The sequence below is a fragment of the Glandiceps talaboti genome, chromosome 13, assembly GCF_964340395.1.
Source record: "Glandiceps talaboti chromosome 13, keGlaTala1.1, whole genome shotgun sequence".
Taxonomy (NCBI): Eukaryota; Metazoa; Hemichordata; class Enteropneusta; family Spengelidae; genus Glandiceps; species Glandiceps talaboti.
The window spans coordinates 14,415,241-14,436,084 of NC_135561.1; the positions used below are offsets into that span (position 1 = coordinate 14,415,241).

Below are 20,844 nucleotides of genomic sequence, written 5' to 3' on the forward strand. Positions count from 1 at the left end.
TTCCTCAACTCCTTGGGGAGCATACAATCCATTGCAGCCATTATATCATCACATAAAACAGTTCAAAAAAATGTTCCAGCTGCAGCTAGTGAAGTTTTAAAGAGAAAAGCAGTTTTTCTTCTAAGACAAAAAGATATAAATATCACTGTTTGTGCCACAAAATGTGAATTAACTTTATTAAGTTAAACTGTCACTACAAGTTTTACACACAAAGTTTTAATAAATAATACAAAAACTGAAATATTTAGGCAACATGTCATATGAAAATGATCATAACGGTCTGCACAACAAAAGGAAAATCAAAAAAGATGTATACATCAGTGTGTCCCCTAAGCCAATTTCACGCGCCACTGATGCACACATTTTCTAGTGACGCACCAAACTTTGGTGTTCTCCAATCTCTTACTATGTTGTGACTCAAAAAAAATTGCCAGTTTTTATCATACTGACCCACAACAACAAAATTAGGCTATCATTAGCGGGCACGCTGATTTACATGAATGCAAACAATACGCTTTATATATGTATGTATTTTATACTGTTCGTCATGTCCATAAACATATGATCTACATCATACATGTATCCATGGTACTAGTAGTAGCCCATTATGGCTAATTAGTCTCCCACTGACTTTGTACATTTCTCAATCTCACTGCTTCTCAGCTGCTCTCAGCACTTTAAAGATGGGTCATACATTTGGTTCCTACCATGTATTTCACGTTTCTATGACTATGCATCATTTTGAAATCATTATTAATACCTTCCCCATGTTTTAATGACCATATCTTTCATCTTTCCATTCAGTTTAACTTACATTAGTTAGTATTAATGATCAAGTTTTGACTAGAAATGTTATTCAGCATATGTGCTGGATTATAAGCAAAAGACACTGGTTTCCATGGTAACCTTGGAAATAGGTGTAGAGATGAAATTCATCATCATCAGATAAAAAACTAGTGATAAAAATCTTGCTGGGATTACCTTAAAGATTCAGCAATAAATAGTGACTGCTATCATGTGATAAATGGATAGACACTGAGTACGAGGTATCAATATCAGAAATAAGTGTTTTTCATCTTAACTTCTTTATCAAAATTCTGAGGATAATCTCATGTGACACATTACTATCTTTAGTGATTAAGATTTCACAAAAGATCAATCTGCCATTTCATCTGGAAACGTATCGGTAAATTGTATTCAGTATAGCTAGAATTTAACAGTGCAGCTATATATAACGTTAGTTTTATGTTGTGTAAGTACAGAACGTAACACAGCTTGAAACACATGAAATTCAAAATATCAAAATACCAAATACGGTAAGGCTGGAATTTAACACTAACAGTGCAGTTTTATTTGGTGTAGAAAACAGAACGAAACTCTGCCATTTTGAAAGAATTTCAGCTTGAAACACACTAAATTCAGAATATCGGAATACGATAAACAGTGTTTTTTTATTTGGTGTAGATACAGAACGTAACTCCACAATTTTGAAAGTATTTCAGCTTGAAACACACTAAATTAGAATATCAGAATACGGTAAAGCTGGAATTTAACAGCGCAGCTATTCTGCATAAACACAGTGAACCTAACTCTGCAATTGTGAAAGCATTTCAGTTTGACATACGTTATTGAATGTCATCATCAGTGTCACAAGTGTAGTTTAGACTCTCTCACAGTCTCGGAGCTACGCATTAATAAAATAAAAGCTAAACGAATTATTTGTATGTACTGATACCATCTACATAACCGTACTCGACTATCCTTGTACTGTGTGCCCTCATCGACCACTAAAACCATTCACTGACGTGTGATTGCGACACTGTTCTCGCGAAGCCCGAGCAAAAACACGGAGCGTCACAGTCACACGTCAACGAATGGTTATCTCCATGTGGTCGATGAGGGCACACAGTACAGGGATAGTCGAGTATGGTTATGCAAGTGGTATCGGTACATACAAAATAATTCGTTTAGCTTTAATTTTAGTAATGCGAACCTCCCAGGACTGTGAGAGAGTCTATAGTGAAGTTGTACTAATATGTAAATGTTGTATTTATTTTTCATTTAATTGCACACGACAGGTATACGTATAGATGATCAAGGTCTGAGCCTTCATTTATAAAATTGATCCTTAACGGAGAAGAGATTGAGTCACACTAACAGAATATGGTATAGCTGAAATATAACAGCGTAGTTTTCTTTTGTGTAAATTCCTCGAAAACTAATGATTTTGAAAGCATTTCATTCTTAAACAGACCATTGAATTTCATCATTCAATGGTAGTCTAGATGAATTTGATAACTGTGGCTTTATTTATCAGCGCAGAATTTGATGTCCGATTTGTCGCTTGAAATACAACACATATATGATATTAAACACATCTTTCTTTCCTTTTATGAGTAGGGGTAGAATTTTATGTGTGGTTTTGAAGCTTGAAAAGTGTCAATAACTTTCATTTATAATGCAATAAGGTTGACAAATGAAGAATAGATATACAGCAATGATAAATTGTATATTCCAAAGGTTCGCCTTTCAATCAGCCAACACAATGTCAAATATGCAGCTTTCAAACTTTGAACTCTGTGCCCATGGCAACATGCCCAAAACACAATGGAGAGAAATTTAGGGCAAGCTTAAAACGGTACTTTTTGAGTGAATGGATTGTATACTTTTGCTCTCATTAATTTGCCTTTGTACCATTATTTCAGTCTTGCATGCTCCGTATTTACCCATTTTTATTTATTTATTTTCAATTTACAAAATATGTAATGTGGCTCAATACCAATACATGCTAAATGATATCATTTTATGGTTCCCTTCAAATTGCAATTTTGAAGCTCAAACGGTTCTATTTTGTGCATATATGCACATGATCACTTCTAATGAAGATAATATGATTTTGAAACAATTTATAAACCTATAAACCCTTTTTTAGCACACCGCAAAGTAGGAATTTAAACAGCAAATTGTAGACATGTATGTTTGGTATATTAGAATTGGGTTAACATTACATTTTTGTGCATGAAGAGAAAACAGTCACTGGGTGTACTTTACACTAAACGCATATTGGTGTCACTGTACTTTGATAGGGCTTTATATTGATTTCAAATTTCATCACCCAGCTGCAGTTGTCTAAATTGAAAGTGTGATGTGTTAAATACAATGTAATACAGGGTGCCTAGGTAAAAGCAATGAACAGATTTAGTTTCAAGCTTTGTAATTGGGTCATCGAGTGTTTGTGTAGGGGGAGGGGGAGAAGGAAGGGGAGGGGTTTGGCCTAAACGAAGTTCTTTTATTGATCTTGAGTGACATTGTGTGATCATCCCTAAAAGGGGCGAAAACAGAATGATTCAAAAACACCTTTGTGTAAATGACCGAAAAAAAGAAATGTGAAAACGCACATACATTAATTTTGTATTTGACCTCAAGATTGACTCAATCGATTACATACTTATGCATGTGCTTGCTTAAACCCTGTTGTTACATTTGCACATATTTGCAATGTCAGCATCGTTTTAGAATTGTTTTGGCTTTGTTGTTTCTAGAACGATGCTGTTGCAAATGTGCAATTGTCTGCCTGTCGCACAAACACATGATGCATTAAAACAAAAAGGATTATTGATGTTTAACATTTTTATTTGAAAACGTTGCCATGTAAATTCACACCTAAAAAGAAAGAAAAGCTAAAAATGACACTCTTGTATTGTACTTTTCAAACAAAATGAAAAAAAAAATTATTATAATATTAATATGTCTTCTGTTAATGCAATATACATACACAAAGATATTTCCATCATACATTTAGTACATGCAATTGCTTTTATTAATCCTTTCTTTCTCTATAAAGTGAATTGTATTGACAGCATGTCAAGACAGCTCTGTGTTCACTAATATTTTGGGATGTAATTATAATTCCCATTAAATGAAATAGAATAATACTGCCTTAGCACACCATAAAAATAATGAACATTTGATTTCTTGGTTGACAACATAACTTCCACTCCACATGCTTCACATGCATTACTAGGTGCTAGTGAGAAGAAGCCGACCTTAGCATAAGCATGAGGTAAAATGCTACGCAGGTACTGAGAATAATTCTATTTTGACCTTCTAGTATAGGTAAAATGCTACGCAGGTACTGAGAATAATTCTATTTTGACCCTCTAGTATAGGTAAAATGATACTGCAGGTACTGAGAATAATTCTATTTTGACCCTCTAGTATAGGTAAAATGATACTGCAGGTACTGAGAATAATTCTATTTTGACCCTCTAGTATAGGTAAAATGATACTGCAGGCATTGAGAATAATTCTATTTTGACCCTCTAGTATAGGTAAAATGATACTGCAGGTACTGAGAATAATTCTATTTTGACCCTATAGTATACTAGGTAAAATGATACTGCAGGCATTGAGAATAATTCTATTTTGACCCTCTAGTATGGGTAAAATGATACTGCAGGTACTGAGAATAATTCTATTTTGACCCTCTAGTATAGGTAAAATGATACTTCAGGTACTGAGAATAATTCTATTTTGACCTTCTAGTATAGGTAAAATGATACTGCAGGTACTGACAATAATTCTATTTTGACCCTCTAGTATAGATAAAATGATAATACAGGTACTGAAAATTGAAATCCCTTCTTTTACTCAGACTGTTGATATGCATGTATACTAAATATGGCACGCTATTTGTATTGCTTGGATTATTTTGTTTTCATTATCTAAAAAGTGAAATGGATTCAAATTGCATGTGGAGATATCTGCATTTCATATTTTTGTGTCTAATAATTGAAATGTCTCTTCGTTTTACTTTTTATAATCTTTTATTGTAATGTAATACACATATAAACTCAAAAAAAAAAATATTCCTATTATTCATATTAATGCTCAAAGTAGTAATCTGAGTTTATATTAAAAAAGTGATTTTCCATGTATTATCCCATGCACAACCCAAGTTGAACAAAAAATATGGAATTTATACCCTGGTCGTTATATATAACGAGAATGCATGTCTATGTCATGACAACGCATGTCTTCATCATTCAATGGTTCTGCTGCATTTGAAATATGAGTTAAAATGTTCAAAATTCCCATTACTTTCCCCAATTTGTCTTTGATATTACTGGTACTGGTAAAATATGTCATTCTCCAATATTTTTCTTCATTTGGCTGGAAAAAACTCGTGACCAGTCACCTAAATGTTTTGTCAATATGAGTCGCTAGACAAGTAGTGACAAACAAGTTAGGTCACTCATATTTTTCTTGGCTAAATGAAGGAAAATATTGGGGGGAACAACATGTAATTGTGCAAGATGGACAATAAAGTTTTCCATTCTATTTGATTTCTAATTCTTTTGAATCTCAAAAAGTGAACAGGATTCATTTCATGTCATGACATTTCCCATCAGATGAAATGTGGAAATAAAATTCCCTACGTGGACATTATAAGAACATTAGGTTAAAAATGTGACGCTGAAAATTATTAATCCAGTTTGAATGCGGTTTTAATTGGCCTTGGCATCATAAAAGTATGTAAATGCATAGCTATTTTCTCGTACATACATATGACAGAAACACATGTTGCACAAGAAATACACTGGAGGTAGTTTTACTGCAAAAAAAATAATATCAAAAACAGAATGTACATAAATCAAATATCATACATTTAGGGCTACAGTTTTTTATTTGCATCGACTTCTCACATGCCTTGAAGTAGTTTAACCCCTTCAATACTGAAAACATTCCCGCCAAAATTGTTTGGACAAAATTCTTGTTTTATGTAAGTTTTTGGCATATATCAACTTCATTTTAGACTGGAATTAAAGAAATGTTACTTCCTAATAAAGTAATATTATTGTAATTATGAAAATATTCATATAAATTGGGTCCCCATATTATTTAAAACTCGTCTCTAGTCATGAAAGGGTTAATCTGATGATTGCAGTGAATAAATTATCAACAACAGGTCATGATTTACATTGTTGTGGTAATGAATGCATACATTTTCCTGTCATAAACACGTACACAATGATTGATCTTCAAAATTAAAAAGCAGATTACAGCCTGTAGTATCCATAATTTATTCCTTTTACGTGAAAACGCATTAATCATCATATTTTCCATGAACCTATTAAAATGAGGGACATTTTTGTATATAATGGAAAAAACAACAGTACAGTACTAACCACTTTTTTTATGTTCACATTCCCTTGACATGTTCAGATAGACTGATGATTATTAATTGCAAAAACCTTTCAAACATTTTTTTTAGTGTATTTTAATAAGGAAATACACGAACAGACGTGCATTAGCGGTGAGTTGCATTTCGTACCAACATCACGTCTCCAATTGTAGTGATAACTTGACATTATTCACTAATATACAGTATCCCCATCTCTCATTTTCATGTCACATTTACACACTCAAACCAGGTCACATTGATTGATTGTCAGGGGTAACGTAACATGGCATTGGTAGAATTATAACTTGCACACCCTAGCCAATTTTTGAACCCCAACAAAGTAAATGAAACCCAGTTACTGGTAAAGTAACAAACTACCATCATACCTTTCTCAGCTCGCAACAATTACATGTACATGATACCGTTCATCCATACAACACAAGGTCTGTTTGTTTTTATATCACAAAGGATAAATATCCTGATACCGGTAGACGATACTCGTATTCCCTTTATCCAAGATATACATGTATATGTACTATGACAGAACCCCATGGCGTGTGAGTACAAGTGTGGCATACTTGGGGTATTTGCATGAGTGCTTGCAGTGTTCTCTCTCTACTTTCATATAGCTAGCTAGCAAGTGAAAGTGCAGCAGAAAACACTGCAAGCATGCGAACAAATATCCCAGAGCACCCAAACTGCAACTTCATGGCATGTGGTTCTGTTATTATTACATAATATGTTTATCCAAAATAGCAAATTTCTGTAAAAATGATACTGTGTGATCATGGCTTTCGCGTACATGTACACAATGAGTGATTGTGTTCTCATTCGCATATCAAATACATCATTTACATAAGATTTGCATTTCCATGCAGGTATGCAATAATGTTTTCGGTATTGCACTGCAGAGCAAATACCACTAGTACATGTATGCATGCATGGCTGCGAACTGGTGTAAGTAATCTCTGGTGCATATGTGTTATTAATTATTAAGTACTTACCATTCGGAAATGCCAACATACTAATTATCAGGAAAAAGAAGACCATGGAACAAACGCCTGCCCAAATATTGTCTTCTGTGCTGTTCTCCTCATCTCTGTAATCAAACAAACACATCATTCAAACTGTGAATAAACAATATAACATTTTGTTATTTTTTGCAACCTGATTATATTGATTAGATTCATTTCTCATGTAAGCGTAAACCTATAATCTTCCCACGGCTGACATTTGAAATATGAGGTCATTAGCAGATATTATGAGGGAGGAATTGCCGGAGGTCATACTGTCACAGTGACTGTATTTAAGCTGACGGCAAGCATTTCAAAGGTTAATGCTAGTAACAGGATCCTCTGTCCATGAATAAAACAAAATTGTTGCCTGACGGAAAGATATACATGGCATTATGGGAAATAAAGATCTTAATCCTCTACCATGTCTTATTTTAACCTGCAAGTCAATTGTAATAGGGAACTTGCAATCCAGACTGAGCATGCTCAGATGCAAAGGACTATGGGATTATCTGTGGTTATCGTAATACCTACATGTAATCTCGAACTACTGATAACATTAACCTCCCACAATTGTCAGGGTAACTATGAATTGATTATTTGTGGTTACACACAATGTATCAACATTGTTTACAATTATACTAATTGATTAGTATGTATTATAACATTTCCCATGATGCAATATTCAATATGGCGGATTTGCAAGTTCCCTATTCTAAAATGTAAATTATGTAAAAATATTCATGAGATGATTTACACAGGGGAATAAGCACTCAGGAGTCTTGAATATTGAATATTGTGTAACATGAATTTTATTATTTCTGCTGACTTCCATGAGGCAATATGCCCACAGCAAAGATAACATCTAAAGGCACAAGGTAGATCAACTTGATGTTTCTCTGAAATTGCAAGTAATTGTAGGTGATGTAAAATCATGAAACGACTTTCCCTACAGAACCCAAAGTTTTTGGAAATGTCTCTTTTTCCTGGAGTGGTGTTCCCCTTTAACTAGCAAGAACCATTTAAACTAAAGGGTTATAAGTAAGTATATAATTATATATGTGTGTGTGTGTGTGTGTGTGTGTGTGTGTGTGTGTGTGTGTGTGTGTCGAGCCTAATAGGAACTATCTATCTGAAGAATGCTTCATGTCCTAGGCGCCGATCCTAAACTTTGGTGCCAATATACATTTAAAAATGTTTATATATAGAATATTGGCAGTGCGTAAATGTTATCCAATTCCCAGAAGCTCTAGTTTGTTATTTTATATGCAGTCACAGAGGACATAAAAATACACTTAGGTTGTAGTTTTGTATGTATGCATGAAATGTATCTAATAACACTCTTGGTTTTAAAGATTGAAAATTAAAAATTTATGTCCAACTTTCTTTGTTTATTGCTAAAATGGATTAGATGTTGAATCCCCTTTTCCTGATAACGGTTGAAAATTGATCAAAATGAAATATAGTCTATTCATATATGTTTTATGCAGGTATGACGGTGAATTGTTGGATGTCTATTCACAGACTCTGATATTTTGTTTCACTGTTGATGGATGAAATTAAGTTTTGTTGAAAATTCTACAGTGAATGAAACTAATCGACCATACTCAAAGATGTTTTTTATTGTTATGACAACAGTTGAAATGAACATTAATTTTTAATGTTTTTATTACTTTTTAAGTAATATATTAATTAATAACATGACAGAACCCCAAATTACGTGTACGTGAGTACCCATGTGGCATAGTCCTGGGAATTTGCATAAATGCTCTGCGGGCACTTTCATCATATTTTAAGCAATTTGCAAGTGAAAATGTAGCTGCAGAAAACACAGCATGAGTGATACTATCCAGAGTACACCACACTGGCACATGTCATGGGGTTCTGTTATTATTCCATAAAGTGTTTATCCGAAACAGCGAATTTCACCACATGATTTGTGTACACTGTACATTGCAAGGAATGATCACGTACTCATTTGCATACAGGTATGCATTTCTGTGTTTCACTGCAGTACAAATACCAATCTGTCCATGCATCAGTACAAGCAATCACAAGTTCATATATTTGAAAATTAACAAAGAAAACATACATGCATCTTGGAATATATATGAACTTTTCAGCAATTAGATGTTATTCCCCACTATTTTTTTTCATTCGGCCAAGCAAAATACGAGCGGCCTATAAAGGGGAATTTATCACTACATGTCGCTAGGCAAGTAGTGACAAACCCTTAACTGGGTCATGAGTATTTTCCGGCTGAATGCAGAAAAGTAAGGAGAATTACATAATGTATTATACCAGTGCCAGTCACTGAGTAATATCACAAAAAAATTGGGGAAAGTAATGACAATTTTGAACGTATTGACTCAAATTTCAAACACAGCAGAACCAGTGGTGTAGACAAGTGTTGTCATGACATAGACACGTATTGTAGTGACATAGAACAACCATCTAGCATTAGATTCCATTTTTTTTCAACTTAAGTCATACACAGTATATCATTCACAACAGATGGTGACAATAAGACTCTTTATAATCACATGGAACGAGACACTGGTCACACATCCAAACTCCTGCACACAAATCCTGCATTCTTGAATTCTTTTTTATATTGATCACTAAAGGTAAATTTTACAAGAATTCATTAGTACTAAAATAATAATTTTTTTGTTAAAAATGGATTTTTTCACAAAGGAATTCAGAGATCTATTGTATCAGATACATTTAAGTCCCATATACAACTAGTTTCACAAATTCTTGCAAAGATTTATGGGAAAACCCCTAGTTATGACATCAGAAATATGCTAATCCTATGATTTGATGCTCTTTTGATTTGTTCATATTCGAGTCAGGAAACCCCAAAATGGGTGAACACATGTCAAGTGCAGTAAGAATTCTTTACATGCTTTCAAAGTTGAGTAAGTTGTAGACTTTTCACTACTTGAATATGATTTTCTAAAACACAATTGTGTCTTTTTGTATGAAACAATAGCCTGTGTGAGTGATTGTGAAAAGTCAGGTAAACACTAAGCTCATAACACGTTACTGAGGTGCCATAGTATCACTGAAAATATGTAAGCTGACAGCAGTGATCAATACAACTTTACAAGTGCCTAAAGGCACAAATACAGTGTAAGTCTCACTTGGACAGGACTTTACCTCAAACATGTTCAATATCAAACTACCACTTAAGCAGCATTTCTCTTGTACTTACGGAGAGAGAGTCTGTCTGCTATCCATAACTTACATGTAGAAATAATTTTCACATTCGCAGGGAATGAGAAAAGCAACATAATTCAAATTCTGACACTTGTATGGGTGAGTGAACAGAATAATACAACATATGTAATAAACTATACTTTACATCAAACATATTAATTTTAAATGTACTAAGTCCATATTGCCTACCCCAGCTAATAGTGTGTTTGCTCAGGTTGAGGAACTCCTGTAATACAAATGGAGGTGGTGTGTGTGTGGGGGTGGGGTGGGGGGGGGGCACGCTGGTAAAACTTGTATATGCTTTCATACCTTAGCCTATTAGTACCACAGTACATTTAGAAGTGGCATGGTAAACCCCAGTTAATTACCCTAAGAGATCCATGCAGATTTTACATACATAACCACTTCAAAAACAAAAATAATGCAATGTATATACACTACAGCCCGTAAATTCTCTGAAAAAAAATTATGATTCAATACATCTTCTAGGTTTCATACACATCATAAAGTCAAATAAAATCCTAGAACTTTCCAGGAGTACATGTACTGAGATCAGCTTTAGTTGTTTTCCACAAGTGTTGACCAGCAAAATACACATTATCTGTCAACACACCTTCTACATTAATCTTTCTCTCACCTGTCTAACTTTACAATAAGAACAACAATCATTCAATTGATTGGTTTTCATGACTTTCCAAGAGTCCATAACATTTTCCCAGGACTTTACAGTGGAGCATTTGAACTAAATATGACTAAATTTTGCTTGCATAGATCACCAATTTCAGTCTATACTCACATCATTGCATGTAATTCTTGGAAAGAGCTTTTTTACCTCATGCTTGAGGGTCAAAATATGGTAGAACAAGAAGGTTGACTTATGTCCAACCACACCTACACAGTAATGCATCACAAGCGTGTGGAGAAGAAGTTATGGGGACCATGTCAACCATGAAATTGAATGTTCGTTATTTTTATGATGCACCTAGGCAGTAATATTCTGTATCAGATACATACTCAAGAACTACAAGAACCATACTAATAGCGATGGGAAACTTGTAAGTGAATTACTTGAGAAATAGATTTTAGCTATTTAGTTACAATCATTAACAAAACTACTTGGAAGTTGGATAGTATATCCAAGAAAAACTAGTCGATATAATTGAATATTAATAATTTGGTTTCTTCCTTTGACATAACAGAAACTTTAAATTAAAAGGAAAAGAATAGCTATAATAAAAATGTGATTTGTAATAATTACACACTATACATTTTCCCATACAGTAAAACTCTGATACTAGTGATAGGGTAATACAACCCTTGTAATACATGTACAAATCTAAGTTATTCAAGTTTGCAGTACATATTGCCTGCCATGGCTTATGTCATTGTCCTTTCTGGTAACATTCAGATGGTTTTTTTTCACTATACAGAATACACAGTGGCACAACTTCTACTTACTTGAAAATATTTGCATGAAATCTCATCTAAACTATCAGATATATAGATTATACCATGCACAAGCCAGGTTAACAAAAAAATATGGAAAATATACTACTCTGGTCGTTCTACCGCTTGACAACGTGTGTCTATGTCACGACAACACGCTTCCATGTCACGACAACACATGTCTACGTCATTGGTTCTGCTGTGCTTGAAATATGAGTTAAAACACTCAAAATTACCATTACTTTCGCTGATTTTTTTATATTACTACTTGCGACCTACATGTAAGGGTTGTCACTATGAGTCGCTAGACAAGTAGTGACAAGGGCCCCTTAGGTCACTCATATTTTTCTTTGCTGATTGAACACAAATATTGGGGGAATAATATGCCTTCTATGACATTACAATTGCCTCCTGGCATTGTTAGAACAATTTATTACCAAGAATGAATTACTCAACGTTTTTTGATACGTACAAAAAATTACATCATCAGACCGTTTATAGGTCATTTGTTTTTTTAATACCAGGTTTGGGTTCAGAAGTAAGTACAATGTAGAATACTACGAGTGAATTTTAAATACACAGCATACATCTCACCCACAAACTTATAAATTCAGCTTGTGCCCCTTTAAGTTAATTAAATAAATAACCTTTGAATTTGACCCTTACTCCTTGTCAATGTACAAAAGATGCAAGGTTAGAGACAAGTTGAATATTGAATGAACTGTCATTTGATGCCAACAAGTAGCAACCTGTTCAATATAACCTATGTGCGTGCTTAGCAGTGTACCCCTCTAAGCCAATATGACGCGCCACTGACGCACACAATTTCTAGTGACGCACCAAACTTTGGTGTTCCCCTATCTCTTACTATGTGTGGTGACTCACAAGAAATGCCAGTTTTTATCATATTGACCCACAACAACAAAATTTGGCTATTATTAGAGGGCACACTGGTGCCTATATACGCATCTGTTCCTAATCAGTGTGAGTCTTTAGATTTTACCGTGTGTACATGTGTACGTTATCTTTACATTCTTAACTATTTACGCTATATTGACCGATCTTTCACAAGTTGCTGTCATATCATACACACGGTCACCTTACCGCCACCTTTTTACTACATGTATGTAAGTCTCTTAAATTGAAACATCGGTTATTTTATTACATTTTAGGAAATTGACTATATAACTTTTTCATCCTTACATAATTAGATACTCTGTCGTTTGTGAAGCAAAGAAACACCAACTAATATAATGTGTGCCATGAAAAGTGTCAAAGCGAATTTGTCACTGTAAATTGCTTCAAAACAGAAAAGTCAGCAATTCAATAAATTTTCATGTGGTGAAAACCTGCAGCATTCAGGTTCAAAGCTGACCATTGGAAGGCGTCTGATATTTCATTGCACTGTTGAATGATGAAATTAAGTTTTTTTCTGGCCACTTTAACTATTCAACTATCATGACACCATAAACAAATTTCATTCAATTAGGACAACCCCCCCCCCCCCCACCACAAACGAACATTCACACTTGTGACATCGACAGGATTACATGTGATGTAAACCATGGTGAAAACTGTGGCAGTCACACCACTATGATTGCTGCAAAGTAAAACAGGATGGTAAACACATTAAAATACAACTGGAAACACAGCTGCAGCACTGTATATCACATTAGCAGTAAATTTTAATCAACATATCAACATCTCAGTAGTAAATACAGAATCTGTTATCAATGAAGGCGTAAAAGTTTTCGGAATTTGGTTAGAAGTGTGAAAATGAAGTTCTGAAGCAATCGCATTGACAACAGACCTCCTTCTTCCCTAAATGAACGAAGTTAGCTTATTTTCAAGCTTGTGTGACATTGTGCGATCGTCCCTTACTATGCCACACAACTAAATCAGATGTGTTCCTGCTAATGTACATTCACTGGATAAATTATGAATGGAAAGAGATTTCCTATCGTAACAATTTACAATCCGCACTGTGACATAAAAATTCATTAAAAATCTTTAATCTCCCAAAATGCGGGTGACACTAATTGCACAACTAATTTCAAACTACAGGACGTAGGTCATTAATAAATTAGATTCACTTATATTAAGGAAATTACTAAATAATAAAATATTCATTGTCTGGATTTTTTCTACCTGGTCTGCATCTCAAAACTGTCAATTTGAGGAGCAATTTGCAGACAGTGTCCATTATTTACTATCTGACCATGAGTGTTATTGCCAAGGTTTTGTACCCGGTCTGGCAATGACAATCTTTCTACCAGAATATCGCAAATAATATTGATGAAGTGGAATCTGTTATCAGCTTTCAAGAATTTGGGATAATTGTCTAAAGTCAAATATGATGTCACAACTTCAGAAAACAATAAGAAAGCTATGGTGGATACCTGGCGAGAGGCTTGATGAGCTAACAGTATTTCTTGGTGCAAAATGAAGTTAAATTTATTAACTATTAACTACACGGCAAAATGGTGTTGTTTTTGCCAAGGTAAACCTTGGCAATCTGATATTCTCTCTACCAGAAATATTAGCACTAGCAGAACATTGTTACAGGGCAATATGTCAGTGTTATTACCATATTGTCAAAGGGAAAGTTCAATGGGTTGTGCTCAAAATGCTCCACAATTACCCCTGGTACATGTAGCCCTATAAATGTGGCCACAACTGGCCTTTCAACTTCTCCAACTCCCTGGAAGCATATACAATCCATTGTAGCCTCTTTTGTGCCTTTTTGCTACATTTTATCTAAAAGTAAAACTAAAGTCGGTGCCTCGCTTCGATCTGGAGCAATACTATAACAACCACGTACTGATCAACGAGTGTCGGAGGCACGAGCGACTGTTATCGCTCGTTTGGCAATCGCAGTTCCTATCAGTATGCATTATCCAGTGCTACGGAGCAAGGCGACGACTTTGATGTAGATGAAACGTAGCAAAAAAGTTATGAACGACTGTCGACAGTCACTATTTGACTGTGTATAAAGTCTTAAAGAACATATGGATGCCTTAAACAAGGCAACCTCTATCCTACCAGATACTAGCTGGGTCATCTACAACACACTGATAATTCAGATTTCGCTGTAAGACTTAACATAAATCACACATTTAGAAAGAAATAGCAGCTGCAGAAAAACTTGCAGACTCTACAATTTAAGCTGGCCACTCCAACCCTTTTACCATCATGACTTCAGGGAAGGGAACATATCAAACAAGGTTCGGGGAGGGGAACATGTCAGATATGGTTCAGGAAAGGGAATATGATATATATATATGTTCAGGAAAGGGAATATGATATATATATGGTTCAGGAAAGGGAACATGTCAGATATGGTTCAGGAGAGGGAACATGTCAGATATGGTTCAGGAAAGGGAACATGTCAGATATGGTTCACGGAAGCTAGGGAATATGATAGATACAGTATGGTTCAGGAAAGGGAATATGATATATATGGTTCTGAGTCAGGAAAGGGAATGATGACAGATATGGTTCTGAGAACGGTACAAAACTGAATCTGATACAGTTAGGGAACAGGGAACATAACTGTTACAGTTAGTAGCATTTTGTACATCTCGAAACTACCAGTATTCCTTCATGTCTCTTTCAATAAATTTCCATGGTTACTTAATATACACAGAGTCTGACTAAATGATTGATTTTTTTGGTAGGGCAAACTGTTTTTCATGCATGGTTGGATATTTAACTCCTGGCGCAGGTATCTAGGGAATTTGAATCTAAATAAACGTTCAGTTCCATTTCCATGAATAAATTGAAACATGACAAATATAGTCAGATTGAAATGAATTGATATGCACACGAAATAACTGAAGTGTAGAGTTTCAAATACTCATATCATACACATAGTACAGTCAGGAGTATCTCTTGGGTCTTGCTCGGGATATTTATCCAATTGGGAATGAAAATTTCACTTGGTACTTTCCGTATTTATTTACTCCAATCGGCATAAACAATTCCAATTACGTTGTTGACAACTAGGTGCTACTGGTTTATCCAATCGAGATAAACGGATACAATCATTTCAGATACAATACTCTTCAAATGTGTGTACTCGAAAGAGTTGAAGATTGCCCAGGACAACATATGTCCGACCCCTGTCTTTTTCATATGGCTTCAAGAGTAGAAAGTACATGACTGTATAAATGTAACACACCTGTTTCTACATTTGCCCTTTCATAGTTACATGTGACAGAGGATTCAAAGGTTATTTATTTCGATCAGGATACATAAAATTAACGTTTATCCCGATCAGGATAATTATCCCACTAGGGATATTCCTGATTGTAGTATTTAAAACTGTACAATAATTCAGTATTAATATTGTTAGTGTTAATATCATACACATCTACAACTATATCAAACCTAAACTGTGTAGGTGGTGAAATTATTCTATTCATCTTTTTCTCCCTTCCCCTAAGGAATTGGGGAAAATGCAAACAAATTGTAATTTCTATTTTTAATTAGATGTCTCATTCTAATGTAATCCTTGTCAAACCCCTGGCCCCCAAAACACATATTTTTTAACATAACTTTCAAGAAATGGTAGTGTCAGAATTAAACAAACTTCATACCATCAGAATTCTGTGTTATGCCCTTTTAATTTGATACCGAAAATATCTAGATATTATTCCCCAATATTTTCTTTTCGTTCAGCCAAGGAAGATATGATTGACCTAAGGGGCCTTGTCACTACTCGTCCAGTGACTCATAGTGACAAACCCTTAGGTCAGTCCCAAGTATTTTCCCGCTAAAGCTTAATTTATTAAAATTAGGGAAAAATAAGGACGCTTTAAATGTTTTGATTCATATTTCGAGCACCACAAATCCAGTGACGAAGACGCTGGTTGTCGTGGCATAGAATGACCAGGGTATATATTCCATATTTTCTGTTCAACAACAATAACTTGGCTTGTGCATGATATAATGGTACTTAAACTGAATACAAAAATAGTTAAACTTGTCAGACATAATGAGCCACGCATATTCCATTAAATTTATGAATAAATCTTAATAATCAATAATTTGGGTACATGCATGCTGAATATCAAAATGTAAAAATTTTAGAGCATAAAGCAAACACGTTATTTTTCAGTTTTACTCCAAAAACAGAGAAAACAAACTGTTTTTTAATACTCAATCAAATAATACCTTATAGTAATTCAAGGAGAGCTTTCGGATCAGACTTAAAAGTACACTGACGTACTTACAAATGTATTAGAAATGTGAAGTGTTGACTCAACTGATGGAAGAGGGAAATAAGATATGACTGCATATGCCGCATTCAAAGCAAGCTGAAACTAATATAGGATCTGATGTTGAAATTTCAATCTTTTGGAGAACACCTGTATGTACATGTAGTACCTGTCTGGTACGCAATTTATAGAAGTTTTAAAGGGACACAGTCTGTAACTTTATGGTCTTTTGTGGTTAGTTATATAATGTTTAAAGGGACACAGTCTGTAACTTTATGGTCTTTGGTGGTTACTTTTGTTTAAACGGACAGTCTGTAACTTTAATGGTTAATTTTGTTTAAAGGGACACAGTCTGTAACTTTATGGTCTTTGGTGGTTACTTTTGTTTTAGGGGACACAGCCCATAACTTTATGATTTTTATTTTTGATTCATATTGACATATACATGTATGTACAAACTTTCCACTATGTCTGTGTATTAATTTAAAAACGGTTACATGGACACAGTCTGTAACTTTAATAGTAGGAAATATCAGTACTTTCACTGTGAAAATCACATGATAATATTAAAATACATTATTCTCATTTTGCTGGTATTCATGATGTTATCACGAGATGCACTGTGGCAAACACGTCTTCCCCCCCCCCCCTCCCCACGATGATGTATGATTAGAAGAACACTAATTAGTAATTTAGTGCCCAAAAATTGTGTTCATTTTTATTTTTAAAAATTAAATAAATGTAATATGACATGGTTTTTGCAGATGAAAAATGAAAATCTCATTTATATTTTATTAAACGTAATAATACTAAATATATGAAAGCATGAGGTAACTTGGTTTCTATTTACTCGATTGCAATTTCAGTCAATTACTTCCTTCGGCAAAATAAGAAATCCGAAACACTTGAAATCTGATTTCTTACATTCAAAACTTGAGTGTACATTAATTTTGTCATGACGTTAGTACGTGTAGTAGTGTACATTACAATGTTACATGATACGCAAGCCAAATTGTTCATGTTTGTACAGAAAATATGGAATTAATACCTCTGTTGTTCTACGTTTCGATGATGTGCGTCACTCTTGATTCAACAGTTATGACGAGTCTAGTCTACATGTACCTGACGCAGAGTTGCAGCCAGCCTTTTGAAAGAGTGGGAAATAGTGTTCAGAGACTTTCATTTTTCTAGGTCATCATAAATTTATTTGGGACATTATAAAAAAAAATTGCCAATGGTGTAGTAGCACAACTGTACAGTTTTTAGAAATATTTACTGAATGATTATGCAGTTGCCTACCCAACCCTGTTGTTATCTATGCCATATATGCGATCATTTTGCTGTTGCTATAGGCGTGGTTATGTTGCAAAACATATTTGGAAATTCAATTTTAGTGTGGGTCATCTATGACCCGTCACTTCCAAAATTGTGGGTCAGGTCCAACAAAGTGTGTCAAATGACCCCAAAAAAACCTCTGGCTGCAACACTGTACCTGTAGACTTGAACCAAGATTGCTACTAAACTATGCTGCTCTCCTGCTAGCTGACATTTCAATTTTTTGAATTTTTGCTATCATTTCCAAGTCTAGTCTGGGACTCATGCTTCAAAAAACTTTGCAAATACACTGCTAAAAAACAAAAAAAAAACATGACAGTTGTTTACGCTACTCCTGTATATCATCCTCACAAAGAATTTTTTAATTTTCAGTTAGATTTTTGAAAATCAAGCACGTTAAATTTAGAAAATATGATTAATATAATATATGAAATTATATAATTATACTGACACTCACTTCATATTCATTTGCATGCACTCTTTCTCCTCTACCCTTCAGAAAACTGGGAGTCGGAAACAGTTGTACACATTTCAGATTTGCCCTAGATATGAATCAATCGGTAAGCAGTGACTTGAACAGTTATTATTGAAGGCGTATTTATGCATATTCTGCTTGTATATACATAGAGTAAGTACTGAACCAATCAATATCAGTTCATTTTACCATCACAATAACCCTACACACTCATTCATTCTGTTGAACCAACAATGCATAGCAAAGTATATCAGAGAACAGATGTCCGTCCTCTTTCATCGTTTGAGTGGTTTCTCATTCAATTATCCCTGATAAATAAAAAAATATGGCATCTCAGAACTGATCAAATCAATAATTCGATACAATTTTTTTCGAATTAGTGAAATGTCTGTTTTATTTGAAAATACCTTTCACAGAACATGTAGAGACGATATATGACACAGTTGAGAAGGCCGTAAGTAACGTGACTCTTTTTAAAATACTGTTTACAGAACATGTAGTCACATGATAAAATGGTCAATAACATGATCAAACACTTCATTTCACAGTCGGATGCTTATAATCAATAATACATTTTTTTTTTCAAACAATGCACTTTTGTTGTCTGTTTTCTTTAAAAATACTATTAACAAATCACAGAACATGTTGTTACAATTTCATATCACTTTATCTCAGATAATCAGATGATTTTCAATTAATAATTTGATAAACATTTTTTCGAACAATGGATTGTAATTTGTAGTTAACATGTTTTCTTATGAAAACAGTAGTAACCATTAACAGAAAATGTCATCACAATATGACACAGTTGAAAGTCCGTAAGTAATGCGACTCAATGAAAAATATCATGTAGTCAGGATTTCAGATTTTATTCCTTATTTTCAACAATGTATATTATTATTACAGGAACACTTACAGACACATTAGCAGTAACATAATGAAGGACATGGTTGGAAACTGGAATGATCATTATGGAAAACCAGATCCATACTCATATTTCTATTCCAGACTTTGGAAGCTAGAATGATCATTATGGAAAACCAGATCCATACTCATATTTCTATTCCAGACTTTGGAAGCTGGAATGATCATTATGGAAAACCAGATCTGTACTGATATTTCTATTCCAGACTTTGGAACCTGGAATGATCATTATGGAAAACCAGATCTGTACTGCTATTTCTATTCCAGACTTTGGAAGCTGGAATGATCGTTATGGAAAACCAGATCTGTACTGATATTTCTATTCCAGACTTTGGAAATTGGAATGATTGTTATGGAAAACCAGATCTGTACTGATATTTCTATTCCAGACTTTAGAAACTGGAATGATCATTATGGAAAAACAAATCCACACTCACTTTTCCATTCCAGACTTTGGAACCTGGAATGATCATTATGGAAAACCAGATCTGTACTGATATTTCTATTCCAGACTTTGGAAGCTGGAATGATCATTATGGAAAACCAGATCTGTACTGATATTTCTATTCCAGACTTTGGAAGCTGGAATGATCATTATGGAAAACCAGATATGTACTGATATTTTTATTTCAGACTTTGGAAGCTGGAATGATCATTATGGAAAACCAGATATGTACTGATCTAAATTTAGATGAACTGACACTGTTAAGTAAATGAGTTGAATACTAAAAATAACTCCAATAACAAATGGCAGGGATATCACAATGTGATTAAGATATTTGTATTTCACATCGTTGTGATTAATCTACTGCAAGTATGCATGTGATTTATACATAATTGAACTATCATACTTTTCGTAGACATCACACAGCATCTTGTACTGTTAACAGAACACTGAATATTGGCTTGCTGTAGGCAAAGTCGTGGCAATGAAAGCAAAGTAATCTATCAAGTTGATACAATGAATTTATACGAACTCCACTAATGGGGGATTTTAATTACTTGACTTCCTTACAGAGGTTCTCC

At 34.2% G+C, this 20,844-nt stretch overlaps 1 protein-coding gene across 1 annotated transcript in view; it reads right to left on the bottom strand.

Annotated features, from left to right (window-relative positions):
* Positions 1-20,844, bottom strand: part of LOC144444298 (phosphatidylserine synthase 1-like) — a 56,825-nt gene that overhangs the window by 32,271 nt on the left and 3,710 nt on the right. The window contains exon 2 of the mRNA XM_078133712.1: positions 7,189-7,283. Within this exon, the coding sequence (XP_077989838.1) occupies positions 7,189-7,283 (95 nt within the window). The remainder of the gene's footprint in view (positions 1-7,188; positions 7,284-20,844) is intronic.